Source organism: Melospiza melodia, chromosome 14 (assembly GCF_035770615.1).
Source record: "Melospiza melodia melodia isolate bMelMel2 chromosome 14, bMelMel2.pri, whole genome shotgun sequence".
Taxonomy (NCBI): domain Eukaryota; kingdom Metazoa; phylum Chordata; class Aves; order Passeriformes; family Passerellidae; genus Melospiza; species Melospiza melodia.
In genome coordinates, this window is record NC_086207.1 from 14603906 (window position 1) to 14617521 (window position 13616).

The 13616-nt window shown below is 47.2% G+C and overlaps 1 protein-coding gene across 1 annotated transcript in view; it reads right to left on the minus strand.

Moving 5' to 3' along the window:
• The window catches only part of FAT2 (FAT atypical cadherin 2), a 57415-nt gene that overhangs the window by 20200 nt on the left and 23599 nt on the right, over positions 1-13616 (minus strand). Inside the window, exons 6-12 of the mRNA XM_063168872.1 lie at positions 13215-13425; positions 10747-10886; positions 9053-9328; positions 8409-8619; positions 3388-7440; positions 863-1059; positions 87-240 (exon numbers count right to left, since the gene is read on the minus strand). Of these exons, the coding sequence (XP_063024942.1) occupies positions 87-240; positions 863-1059; positions 3388-7440; positions 8409-8619; positions 9053-9328; positions 10747-10886; positions 13215-13425 (5242 nt within the window). The remainder of the gene's footprint in view (positions 1-86; positions 241-862; positions 1060-3387; positions 7441-8408; positions 8620-9052; positions 9329-10746; positions 10887-13214; positions 13426-13616) is intronic.

Sequence of the window (13616 nt, forward strand, 5' to 3'; positions counted from 1 at the left end):
GAGAGGAGGTCAGTGTAGAGCCATGTTGGGAGCTTGCATTTCTCAGGGGAGGGTGAGGAAGAGGATGAAAGCAGCCCTGCTCTCACCTGTGTGTGGGCCCAGCCGGAACTCCTCAGCACCAGGGCCGTGCAGGCTGTAGGTGATCTGAGCATTGCTGCCCACGTCGGGGTCGCTCGCTGATATCTTCAAAATTAAAAGACCTGGCCCAGCATCCTCAGAGACTCTCCCAGTGTAGAGTATCTGGCCAGGACAGAAGAAATCATTTGAGCTCTCTCCAAAATACCTCCACCCCATATGGAAGGAGAACAGACCCACAGAAGCTTCACAGAGGATAAACTCTGTGTTTTATAGGGGAACACAATGTGCCTCCCATTCTTGGCTGCTGGGGTGTGGACTGGGACAAGTGAGCTCATTTCACACAAGCCTTTGAATCTCCTTTGGGAAGTAACCACCTCTGCTCGTTCTCACCACGGGTGACGTCCACACCAGCGATCAGCTCTCTACAGCAGCTAACCTCCTGATGGGAATCTCCCAGCTTAGCAGGATATAAAACTCAGTAATTTACATGCCCCTTCCCAGGAGGCTTCCTGGCATTGTTTATCTCCAAAAATTACTCTTCATAATGCTTAGGCTCTCACTTGCTGCTGGCAAACATGCTTGGAGGCTAGATTTAATATTCTTGCTTGACATGCTGCTTAATTAAAATTGTTAAGCATAATCAAAGCAACAGGATCGTGTGAGAAGAATTATGACAAGCCAAATCCTTTAACATGCTCTGCCTGTTCTTTCTTCTTTTCTATTGTTTTCTTTTCCTCCCAGGATCTCCCTTTATGCCCCTGATGTCCCAGAACAGATGTCTTACCTGGCCACACTCAGGGCTGTTGTCATTGATATCCAATACAAAAATTTCCACTTCCGTGGTAGCCTGAAATTTCCCATCAGAGGCCATAACCTTTAGGAGATATTTCTCTGTATCTTCTCTGTCCAGAGGCTTCTTGGAAGAAATTGTCCACTCGCCCTCAATTTCATCAACTGTGAACTGTCCCAGTACGTCTCCTTCTAGAAGGGAGCAGGAAGCAATTAAAAAAAGGCATTTACTAAGGGCTGAAAATCAGAAGGGGTAAGGAAACAGAATATGGGTGTGTCCACTGATGGCTCCTTGGGAGACCTGAAGGACCTGGATGCTCCTAGAGGTCTTTTCCAACCCAAATGATTCCATGACTGACTCACACTGGTGGTGCAGAGAGGGCACTGGTGGCACATCCAGCAGGTGAGGAGCTTTTGGTCAACCTCACTGCACAGCTGGGAAATACCCTGCACAATTTAAGTTATTCCCTGTCTGCACATTACAGTGACAGAAGGAAACAACTGATTGCAGAAAAGTCAGTAATGTTCTGCAGATGTGCATATTCATTGCCTCAAAACCACATTGTCTCACCTTCCCAGAGCCTGTCAGTCTTTTTTGTGCATGTTCCTAAAAGGATTCAAGAGCTGTAAACACCCTGCAGACATGGTTTGGATCTTACTGTTATGGTACCATGTACAGTTGTACTTCCTCTAACCTGTAGAAGTACTTAACATATAGCTTTGTTTTCTGGGGCTACTTTTTGTTTGTGTAAGAGCCAAATTATGAGAGACAGGTAAATCCAGACTAGGCAGGCTCTCTGGTACACCAGATCCCTGCTGCTCCTACTCTTGTTACACATACTGGATTTTAAATGGGCTGGATGCTGCCACAGGAGAATCCCTCTCTCCTGGGAAGGAGCTGGTGCTCTCTGCTGACCCAGGAGGAAACACAACAGGCAATGGGGGTCAGCGAAGAGAGCTGGCTGTGGAATCTGTTCATCCTGGACTCTGAAGGGTCTCACACAGTGGGATAAATTAAATTCATTCCCTTTCTGCTTTCATTTGTGCTGCAGTGATGAGGTTGTGGAGGCACAATGGCACCTGTACTAGCTCTTCTTCTGATGCTGGGAAACACCAGCCCATGCCCAGATTTAGTTTCTGTGTGTTTGAAATCAGTGTGGACAGGGGGAAGCTGGACTCTGTGTTCACCTAATCCTCCCTTTTGCTGCATTTCCATGTTTATTTGTGAAGTCTGATCTGTGTTTGTACATGCAGAGCAGAGAGCACAAGGTGTTCACCCCTAACATAAGTGTGCATCCTCTCAGGTTTAAAGTACTTGAAAGTCACTACTACCTTTAAGATGGCAGAAACATGAATACATAATGGATTAAATCTTTCCTCTCAAAGGCTTGCAAATACCTAGTCATGCCATAAACCAAATGAAAGCACCAGCATTCCTCCCCTGTTTCAGATGGTTACAACAATAGATAACAGGCTGCAGCATGATCTGGCCTAATGTTTTGACCCTGAAGGGTCCTCCTTTGAGCCTGAACAAACATTTTAATTTGAAGGATCTGCCCCAGGTCTTAGAAAGACCCTTTAGGGTCAAAAAATACCATAAAAGCAAGCTTCTACTTGTGCAAATGCAGAACAAACATTCCAGTGTAACTTTTTTGTTATTTTACAGCAGTGGTTAATTTTAGTTGGCATATGTGATGTTTCAGGGATGCAAGAGTAATTTTTAGTATTTCTTGTTAGCCAAAACCTTTTCTAAGATTGACGTGATAGTCTTAAATATTCCCCAGTGCAGAGTGACTATCTGCAGCCTTGTTATTAAGCCAACCTCCAAGTGGTTTTGTAGGAAACAACACTTAATACCATAAAGTTATACATAGTTATTAAAAAAACACAAATAGGCTACAGGTACATATGTGATGTATAAACTGACTGCAGCGCTGGCAGGAGAAAAGGCTGGGTCAAATAACTTAAATACAAATCACAATATCTGTGTGAAAAAAATCTTCCTCCCTGCTGTACTGCCTCTCCTGTCCTTCCATTAGGCATTACAATTACGCTGTCTTAAATATTCCTCTCTTAAGAAAATGTAAATAAATATTTCTACAGTACAGTGTAATTACTAATATGTATTTTATTTATTTTTTTATTCCCAGAGAAATAGGACGATTCAGTGGTGAGACAGTTATTTTAATGATCATTTGTTTTTTAATGATCAACCCACTGCAGTTACATATAATTACTTATGTGTATCTTATTTATTTATTCCCAGAGAAATAGGACAATTCAGTGGTGAGATAGTTATTTAATGGTCAACCTACTGCAGTTACTAAAGGGTTTTGTATTCCCCAGATTCATATGAGTCCAGCTCACGACAGAGCTCAGCCTCCATCTCCTGCATCTAACAGAACTGTCAGCGTAACACTATTTCTGTACTAACAACCTGTAAGACAAGGTCTCAAACCCTCACTTTGAGATGACACTCTCCCCTTGCCCACTGGAGATTTGAAGTCAGGAACTACTCACCGGTGATGTAGCAGGTGACGCGGCGGTTCTGCTCGGAAATGTCGGCGTCGATGGTGCTCAGGGTGACAACGACCTGCCCCGGCTCCGCGTTCTCAATGACCGACCCCCTGTAGAACTCTGAGGTGAACTGCGGGGCATTGTCATTTTCATCAGACACCGTGACCTCCACCAGGGTTTGGGAAGAGAGCTGCACCTTCCTGCCGTGGTCAGTGGCCACCACGTAGAAGCGGTAGATCTCCTGCTCCTCGCAGTCCAGCTCCTTCAGGGTGGTGATCCACCCGCTCTCGCCGTCGATGGTGAACAGCCCGCGGAGGTTGCCGGACTCTGCTTCCAGACTGTAGGTCACCTGCCCGTCACTTCCCATGTCCTGGTCATTAGCTGTCACTTGGATGACTGTGGTTCCTGAAGGCATGTTCTCCATGACAAATGCTCTGTAGGGATCTGCCTCAAAAACAGGCCTGTTGTCATTCACGTCCTGCACTTGGATATTCACAGAGACCAGAGAGACCAGCTCAGTCTCCAGATGTGAGCAGTGAGCCATGACATCCACCTGGTACCATTTGGTGGTCTCATGATCCATAGGTTTTTTGATTCTCAAAGCCCCTGTCTGTTCATCCAGTGTGAACACCTCGTCCTTGTTACTTTCTGTAGTGGTTCCCTTCACCAGGCTGTATATAATGGGATCCTCTGCAAAAGCTTTGACTGACCCTATTTCTGACCCCTCTGGAAGATCCTCAGATGCAGAGAATGTATAAAGGGGCTCAGAAAACCTTGGCAATGTCACCTCCCTGGGGACAATCTGGAGATTCACTGGAACAAGGGAGTTCCAGTGAGGGGGTCTGCCATCTTCAGCTTTCACCTTGAAGTTAAAGGCTCTGTTTTCTAAACCAATAAGACTCTCCTTGACCTTAACAACACCAGTGGCAGCATTGATCTCCACAAGGTCTTCTGCCACATCTTCCACAGAGTCAACAGAGTAAATGACATCTGCATTTGCACCTTCATCAGCATCATAAGCCAGCACCTGGATGACAGGGGAGCCTTTGCTGACATTGGACTGGATGGACAGGGTGTATTCAGAGGCTTTGAACAGAGGTGGGTTGTCATTCTCATCTGTAAGGATTATTTTGACAGTGCAGAAGGCCACCTTCCCACCCCCATCCTTGGCCATGACTTTAATGGCAATGACTCTCTCTGTGGAATTTTCCCTGTCCAGTTTTTGCAGTGTGGCAATACAGCCTTTATTGTCTATGGAGAACTTCTCATGGGCGAGTTTATTTATGATGGTGTAGTCTATGGTGCCATAGGGGCCACCATCTGGGTCAATTGCCAGCAGCTCAATCACTTTGGTTCCTATCTCAGCATTTTCTGCCAGCTCTGCCTCGTACACATTCTGCTGGAAAGAGGGGCTGTATTTGTTGGCATTTGTGGTATTGATATACACAGGCACAGTGCTCTTGAAAACTCCATCTGAAGCAGAAACTCTGAGATTGTAAGATGGCTCCAAGTCCTTTTTGCAGCGGTTGAACATGGATATTATCCCAGAAGTGCTGTTGATGGCAAAGTGCCTGTTGTCATTACCCGAGAGGATCACGTACTCCAGCCGGGTGGTGTCTCCACTGTCGGGGTCCAGGGCCTGGACTTTGATCACAATGTGCCCACACGTAGCCATTTCACTGACCTTGGCTTCATACTGAAGCTGGCTGAACTCAGGGGGATTGTCATTGATGTCTGTCACATCTACAATTACCAGGGCATCGCTACTGAGTGGAGGCACCCCGTGATCCACAGCTCTGACTTTCATGCGGAACTGTTGATTTGTTTCATAATCAAGTGCTTGAGCTGTTGTTATTTGCCCTGTGCTGGCATCAATATTAAAGAACTTGGCAGCATCTGAACCATCATCCATGATCTGATAGGACAGCACTTTGTTTCTGCCCGAATCCTTGTCAGAGGCAAAGAGCTGGACAACAGGGGTCTGTGGTGGCAAACTCTCTGAGACAGACGCTGTGTAAACGATCTGAGAAAATATGGGAGGGTTGTCATTAATGTCCTCCACCTCCACCTCTACTCTGGCTTCTGAGAAGGATCCAAGTGCTGTGTCTGTGGCTCTGACAGTGAATGTGTGTTTTGTCTCTAGCTCATAGTCCAGCTGCCCTGTGACAGTGAGGACACCAGTTTTGAAGTCAGTGTTGAAGAGTTTCAGGGAATCTTCTTCCACAATGTTGTAGATGAGGCGCAAGCCTTCGGGGCTGCGGGCCTGGATGTGGAGGATAGATGTGTATGGGGGGACGTTTTCTGGCACCTTCACTCGGTAGTACAAACTCTGGAACAGAGGGTTGGATCTGTTCCTCACGCTGATCACAACCTCCTCTTCAGCATGCAGGGGAGGCTCTCCTTTGTCCTTAGCAATGACCCGGAGGTTGTATTTATTTAACGCTTGATAATCAAGAGGCCTCTTAAGGGATATGTCTCCAAGGTAAGGGTCAATCCAAAAGTATTTGTATTCCTCTGCAAATGAGTAGGTAACAGCTCCATTATCCCCTATGTCTTTGTCTGTTGCTGACACCTGAAAAAGGACATCCCCTGGCTCTGTGCCATCCTGCACCGAGGCGTAGTATGGCACATTCTCAAATTGTGGGGGGTTGTCATTGACATCCTCTACATAAACTCTGACTGTGGCTTGGGACACTCTTGGTGGCTTCCTGTTGTCCTTCACTTCCACAGCTACCTCGTGCATGTCTTGCATTTCGCGGTCAAATTTCACACCCTTGGTCTGAAGAACTCCAGAGGCCTGGATCATTTTGAACCTTTCCTTTTCATTCAACAGTGAGTAGAAAAGGGGCTCATTTAGCTGATATCCTTTGACCCCAAGAATGGTTAGAGTCTTCTCATCCGTAGAGTTCTCCATCACAGTTGCTGTATATACGTCTTGCTCAAATTTCAAGCTGGTACCTTGTGCCCGAGTTAAATTTAGCTTAACCAGAGCAGTGCTCTTATACAAGCCATCACCAGCTCTGACTGTGAGCTCTTGGTAGCTTCTCAGGCCAGTTGTGTTATGAATGGAGATGAGACCTGTTAGTGGATGGATATGGAATGCATTGTCAAGGTTCCCTTCCACGATGCTGTAGGTCACCTCCGAGTCTGCATCTTTCGCCTGCACTGACAAAAGCTCCATCCCTGGGTGGGCAGGTAGCAAGACAGAAATGTCATAGGTGTCTTTGAGAAAGACTGGAGGTGAATCATTGACATCTTTAACGTGGATTGTGACCTTGGCAGGCTTGGATGCAAACAAGCTGGGACTTCCACCGTCATGCACATGTACACTGAAGTGGAAAACTGGGGTGAGCTCATAGTCTATATCAGCACGACTGGTCAGCGTCCCTGTGCTGGGATCCACGGTGAAATATTTCAGTGCCTCTGGTTCCAAAATCTCATAGGTCAGCAAAGCATTGGAGTCTTGATCAGCATCTGTTGCATAGGTGACGAGGGGAGCGTTGCTTTCATCCAGAACCATGCTTTGGGATGGGGCATTCTCCATGATCCAGCCAACGAAGGAAGGCTTAACGAAGACTGGCACATTGTCATTCTCATCTATGACATAGATGAGCACCACTGCGTCCGTAAATGCTCCAGCCATGTTGGTACCACGGATTTTCAACTGGTAAAAAGACACCTGCTCAAAATCTAAGTTCTTCTGAGTAGAAATAAGGCCTGACTGATAGTTCATGGAGAACACTCCATCTCCATTTCCATCTTTTATTTCATAGCTGACTGGTGACAAGCTTGTGGCTGAAACCTGGATCAGAGGAGAGCCAATAGCAGTGGATTCACTGATCTCTGTGATGTATTCAGCCTCTGGAAATTTTGGAGGGGTTCGATCCGAGGGTCTAATGTGGACATGTACTGTGGCAGAATCTTTAAGCTGAGGAAACCCCTGATCTTCTGCCTTTACAATGAGAGTAAATCGCTCCTGCCTGGATGGGTCCAGTTTCTGGGCAACTGTAACAATTCCAGAATATGGGTCGATGCTAAAGAAGCCTTCCCCATTACCTGCAAGAAGAGAAATTACAGAGTGAAGAATGCAGACATCTTACTGGTCTTTGTTTTCTACAACTCTTTTTCATAGATTCTCCTGACTGCAGACCTGATTAACATCTGTTTCTTCTACTGAGAGAAATTAATTAATTTCTAAATAATTTTCATTGTAAGAACAACAAACCCATTGAGATCTGTGAGCTAACATTTGAATCAATCAAAATGTAAATTGGAGATAAACACTCTTCTAATTTAAACATATTTAGTGGTGGCAGAGCATGTGCTTGAAGCTTTTGCCTCGTGTGCAGAACATGGTAGCACAGACAGTACTAGTTCCTTCAAGCCCTGTCATGCTTGTAATTACCAATACTTCAGGGGCAATTAAATTCCTCAGTCCTTGATCTAAATTGCAGTGAGAAAGATGGAGCAAAGGATGGCTTGTCTCCTGCAAAGAGTTTACAGGCTAAATAGGCCGTGTGGCACAGACATAAATACTTCAGTTTTAACCTTCATAGTGAATGATAAAATATTTGCCCATTGAGCATGAATGACTCAAAACCACCACCAGTCAATGCTGAGAGGGTTCTCACCATTCCTTGAGGATGTATTTCTTGGTAGAAATAGTGGAATGGTGATGACTCCTGTGGGAATTGGGAGTACTTTTGCCTAACAACTGAATAGTTCCCATGGAAAAAGAGGAGCAGATTTTACGCTGTTCTAACTCGTCCAGTCACTATTTTTCTTTGACCAGTGACTCAACATTAAGCTGTCTTCTTAAGAAAAGATGCTAATAATCCATAATATGGACATTACCTACTCACTCTGGATTTTTTCTGGGTAGGAAGAAAATCACATTTTAGAGCTGTGCAACCATTTGATGTTCCTTGCAACAGCCAGAGAAAGCTGGTCAAGTGGCCACCAGTTAGAGCATGGTAATGCAGGTATGATCACAACCTAAACCATTCTTGTTGCATGGCTCTCACCTGCCTGAAGGGAATAGTGGATTTCAGCATTAGCTCCCTGGTCCTGATCAAGGGCTCTGACTTGTATGACCTCTGTGCCCACCACGGCAGAGTCCAGCACTTCTGCTTCGTAATGGATGCTGCTGAACTGGGGAGGGTGAAGGTTGCAGCTGTCCACGTGCACGATGACTCGGACAAAGTTCCGCTTGATGGGGACCTCCTGGTCTCGCACCTGAATGGCAGAGAGAGAGCAGGAGCAGTCACACCCAGGGACGAGCCAGTCTTGCCTGCACCATATTCCAAGTAACTCATCAGCACTCTTACAGAGATGGCTGTTTTGCAATGGTACCAACCGCTTGGCTGGGAATGAGCCTGGAAGTTTCAGAACCAAAGCTCAGCCTTGAATTTGAAAGCAAACATTAACTATTACACACTGTGTTTTCTTTTGTAAGAATCCAGTGGCCCTCCAAAGAAGGTGGTTAGAGGAATGCAGGGTGTTACCTACATTTAGCCATATAGTAAAGGTTAACACCCTGCTTTCCTCTTCCCTATTGCTCCAGACAAATCCTCCCTCAAAGACTAGAACCACTTTTAATTTCTCCAGTGACCCATATATCCTGGCCAAACTGGTGGACTCAGCTTGGCTGGGCTTGCTTAGGACTCACCATCACTGTGAGGGTGTGCTGAGGCATGGGCTGGGAACTGAAGCCTTCTGCTGTTGTGAGGGCTCCATTGCCTGGATCCAGCTGGAAAAGTCTTGTGCTTTTGGGGTCCACACTGCCATGGATGGTGTAGATAAGCCCCTTTCCTTTGTCCTTGTCTGTTGCACTGACTCGAAGGATTTCTCTCCCTGAGGGGGTATCTTCAGGAATCCTCACCTCGTAGTGGCTCTGAAGAAAGTGGGGACGGTGCTGGTTGATGTCAATCACGTGGATAAATGCCTGTGAGAGAGATAGCACAGTGAGTGCAGCAACTGGACAAGCAGCCATGTAAACTCTCAGCTCCCAATCCTTCTTGGGTGCTGACACACTCTGAGTGCCATAACCATCACAGTTTTCCAACTCTTGGAGCTTTGCCATCCGTGATGACCGAGAGCCCCTTTGTCCTTGATCCCAAGGAAAACCTGCTGTGCTTTCCCCTTTTGTGTTTTTCAGTTTGCTTCCTCTCCTTGTTCAAAATCTCTCCAGTCTCTGGCAAGGCCTTCAGAGAGAACGTGCCTGCACTTGGCACATGGGGAAGCAGTCAGAGCCTGCCATGGAAAGCAGCAGCAGCTCAGTCGTGGTGCCAGCTTTGCTGCTGGCTGGTGCCTACACAGCAACCCCCACTATTTACTCAACAGAAAGCTGACAGAAGGGGATGTTTGGTTAAAGAAGGGAGGGTCTGGCCTATCTCAAGAGCAGCAACTGTGTGGAGAAGCAAAATTTCTGTTCTACCCTTTTTAGCCAAGTTTTCCTCTCTGCGTTGAACAGCACATGCTGGGAATCCTGAATCCTGCTGGGGAAGTCACTGCTTTCTCCTGTGTGGTCTCCTACCCTGGCTGTCCTGCCCCTCCTACTATGTGCCTCCTGCATCTTAGGAAGCCTCAACCAAGTGTAATAATTTGCTTCCTTCAGCAAACCTGAGCATGCCATGGGGGTTTTACACGAGCAGGTTTCTTGACATCTGCTCGCGGCCTTGAGTGCCAAAATAAACGTGGGGATGAGATGCAAGGTGGCATGGAATGCACACTAGGCAAGGTGGGGCTTTGTTTGTTTATTTGGAACAATACTTGAAGACAGTTGAGACATGTGGCCATCCGTTAGCATCACGTTTCACAGGAATGGTGGAGTTCCTCACTCATCATCCCCCACAGAGAATTTCCCATGATAAGCATTACTGACAGGTGACTCACATCCTAGGTCTTCCTGTGCATTGAGGGCTGGATTTTTGGCTGCTACTTATGCATGGAGAAAACGACTAGTGAAAGATCATGCCTTGAACACCCCTCCTCAGGGTAGTAAAGATGAGCAAAATCTCATCATTTTAGCTGGGGCTCAGGGACATGCCTGAGAGTGAAGTGCCTCCTTTTGGAGCTTGGCTGGTGTGGATGTGTCCCTGTGTGCTGCCTGGGATCAACAGGAAAGATCCAAGCTTTCCTACACCAGCTGTGTTTCCAACAACATAAAAACAATCATAGCTCGGTGTAAGATCTGTGTACTGCAGGATCCTCCATTACACTGTCACTGTGTAATGGAGGATCACAGTGTGAGGACATTTCTGTGCCTGGCACGTGATCCAGAGCTCAGCAGATCCAGAGGAAAGGTTCCCTTTGGCATATGCTCCCTCTCAACAGGGTCTCCACTAAAGAAAAAAACATTACCTGGGTTTTGATCGTACTGGACCCATCAGTGACTTCTACTGTGAGGTTATAGCTTGACTTCTTCCTTGCATCCAGAGGTCTTGCAATGACCATGCTGCCTGTGCTCTTTTCAATGTCAAAATCCATGTCATCGTCACCACCTGGGGCAGGGGGAGACAGGGAAACAGGAGGGCAGTTACAGTCAGCCAGACCGGGGACAGTGCCACAGGTAAGGTTTAGTCCAAATCTGGAAACTCAAAATAACGTGAGATAGATAGATAGATAGATAGATAGATAGATAGATAGATAGATAGATAGATAGATAGATAGATAGATAGATAGATAGACAGACAGATAGATGGATGCACACAGGAGATGGGAAGGACAAGGCAAAGAGGCAAAGCTGGACAAAGGGACAGTCACAGATGGTGACCAAGGAGTGTGAAAAGGAAGATGAGGGGAATGAGAGAAAATGAGGAGGAGGAGAAGAGAAGGGGAAAGGATGCACTTATGCATGTGATATCCTGGCTAGACTGGCAACAGGCCCATTTGAGCATTGATTTATTTGCACAAGGTTTCCAGCCATGCACCATCACTAGCTTAGCATGGAGCAGGGACCTGCTGGGCAGAACAGGGCTCTTGCTGGCTTCTGATTCAAGGTCACACTGTGGGCATATCAGCAATGGTCCCCATCATCGTGGCTGGGAGCCTGTGAGCTCCCTGAATTCTCAACACTCCAACAGTTGGGGAGGCAGACGGTGCTTCCAGGGTGAGCAGAGCCTGTTGACTCCAACCCAGATGGCTGAGAATGGCCAGGAACAGCAGGCCTGAGCAGCTCAGCAGCAGAAAGCTGTCCCTCACACTACTGCTGCTCAGCCCTGGCATGGCAGCTCCTCTCTCATGCCTCACTTGCTGGGGCCTGTTGGGCCCCTCTTGCACATTAAACCCTGCAAAGCTGTTCTGAGATATGGAGAAGCTGAAACAGTTTCCTGTAATTTATCTCAGGTCTCAACTTCTTCCTTCCTGGCTACTGGATGCTCTGAGTTCTGCTTTATTCTATTACCAGCTGGTAAATCTTTGCTGGTTGTAGAATTACAAATCTTCCCTTGCTGGAGGAATGCAGTGCTCACCAGCCATCCAGACCACTGCTCTCTTGCTGGGAAGGAGACAGAAAGAAGCACAGACAGAAGGAAGAGAGACCCATGGATGTCTTTCCCCGAGAAAAGACAGAAGAGCTCCCTGTGCACAGTGTCCAATGGAAAGAAGACGCCCAGAAAAGGAAAGAGATGAGGAGTGATGTTGCTTTGTCAGAGTTTTTGCAGACTCCATCAATCCCAGTGACAAAGTGATTGTGGTCTGGGGAAGCTTTGAATGAGATGCTGAAGGCTCCTGGATCTCTGCATCATCCCCTTGGTTGCCAACTACCATGATGCTTTCCTTCCCTTGCAGGGAAAATAAAATCCTGTCCTTTTCCAGCAGGATAGAAACCAAGACAGCCTTCAGCACCACTTGGAGCTCTGGGAACTGGGAAAGATGAGGTCAAGCTACGCTCCAGCACTTAGCAGGGAAATGATGGGATAACATTCAGAGGAATACACCGTTAATTCTGCAGACCCAAGCAGACACTACTAATGCCAGATAAACCTTGCACCGATATTTTCTTGCTTCTTGTAGTGTTGTATCTTTTGTTGGTTAATTGTATTTATACACCATTATCCTTGCCCTAACACAGTAAGGGGAGAAACTATTCACTTGCCCAATTAAGGCTTTGTCTGACAAGGACAGGCCCTGCAGGCAGTACCAGAGAAAGGCTGTGCAAGGTTGATTAGGGCACCACTTCAAAACATCAAATTACATGAGCACAATTGGCCCTTGTTGGTGGGACCAGTTCTGCACACAATGCCTGGAGAGTCCCCTGGGGGGACAGCCCACGTCCCCTCTGAATCCTGTGTCTTGAAGGAGGCCCTAGAGTTCCACATTCCATGTCTAAATCACCCCTGGGATGTGGTGAGGAAGAAGGGAGAGCCCCACAAGTTAGGGCAGACCAAGTCTTTGAGGAATGCTTCCTTCTCCATTCCCTGCTCAAGACTCAACAGGGAGAGAGATATGGGGGGTATCTGTAACACTCAGCCACACACCTGGATCCTCGCTGGCAGTTTTAACAAAACCAAGAGTGTCACTTGACTCCAGGAGGAGCTGGCACTGGCATGCCCTGCCTTTCGTGTGACATCGGAGAACACCTCAAACACAGGCAAGTTCCAGACTGCCATTAAAAAATCATGTTGGGTAATTGCACTTGGCACCTGAGGCCTTGGATGGGCAGCTTTGTCTAATGGCTGTTTAAACCTCCTGGTGCCTGTGAGAAAGCTTTCCCTGTAGCTCACCTACACCTAAAGCAAACAATTCCATTAGCTCAGGCATGCGAGCGCTGAAAGCCAAGGGAGCCAGAGCAAACGCTCATGGACACTGCTCTGATTTCTGTGCCTCACCTGTGATATTAAACCACACTTGGCTGGGGCCCATCTCGATGCTGATCACTCCCACCATGTGGTTCACAGGATCTGTTTCCATCACAGCGAAGTTGAAGTGGGGCTCATCAAAAGCCAGAGGCTCTGAGGAAGGGCCGGGCCGGGCGACCCAGCTGATGTGGAGCCTGACGTGGGAGGAGAGCGGGGGGCTGCCACCGTCTGTGGCCTTGACCTGCAGAGGAAGGCATGTGCACCCAGGGAGAGAGCTGAGTTAGCTCATGGGAGCTCCAGGGAAAGTTTCAGCTCCCAGTGCACCCAAAATCCCATGAAACAGACCCTGAGGCAGTGGCTCATGCTCTGGTTGCTTCCAAGACAGAGCCATGCAGCTCAAATTCCTCTTTACTGTCAAGTAAATCTGCCAAG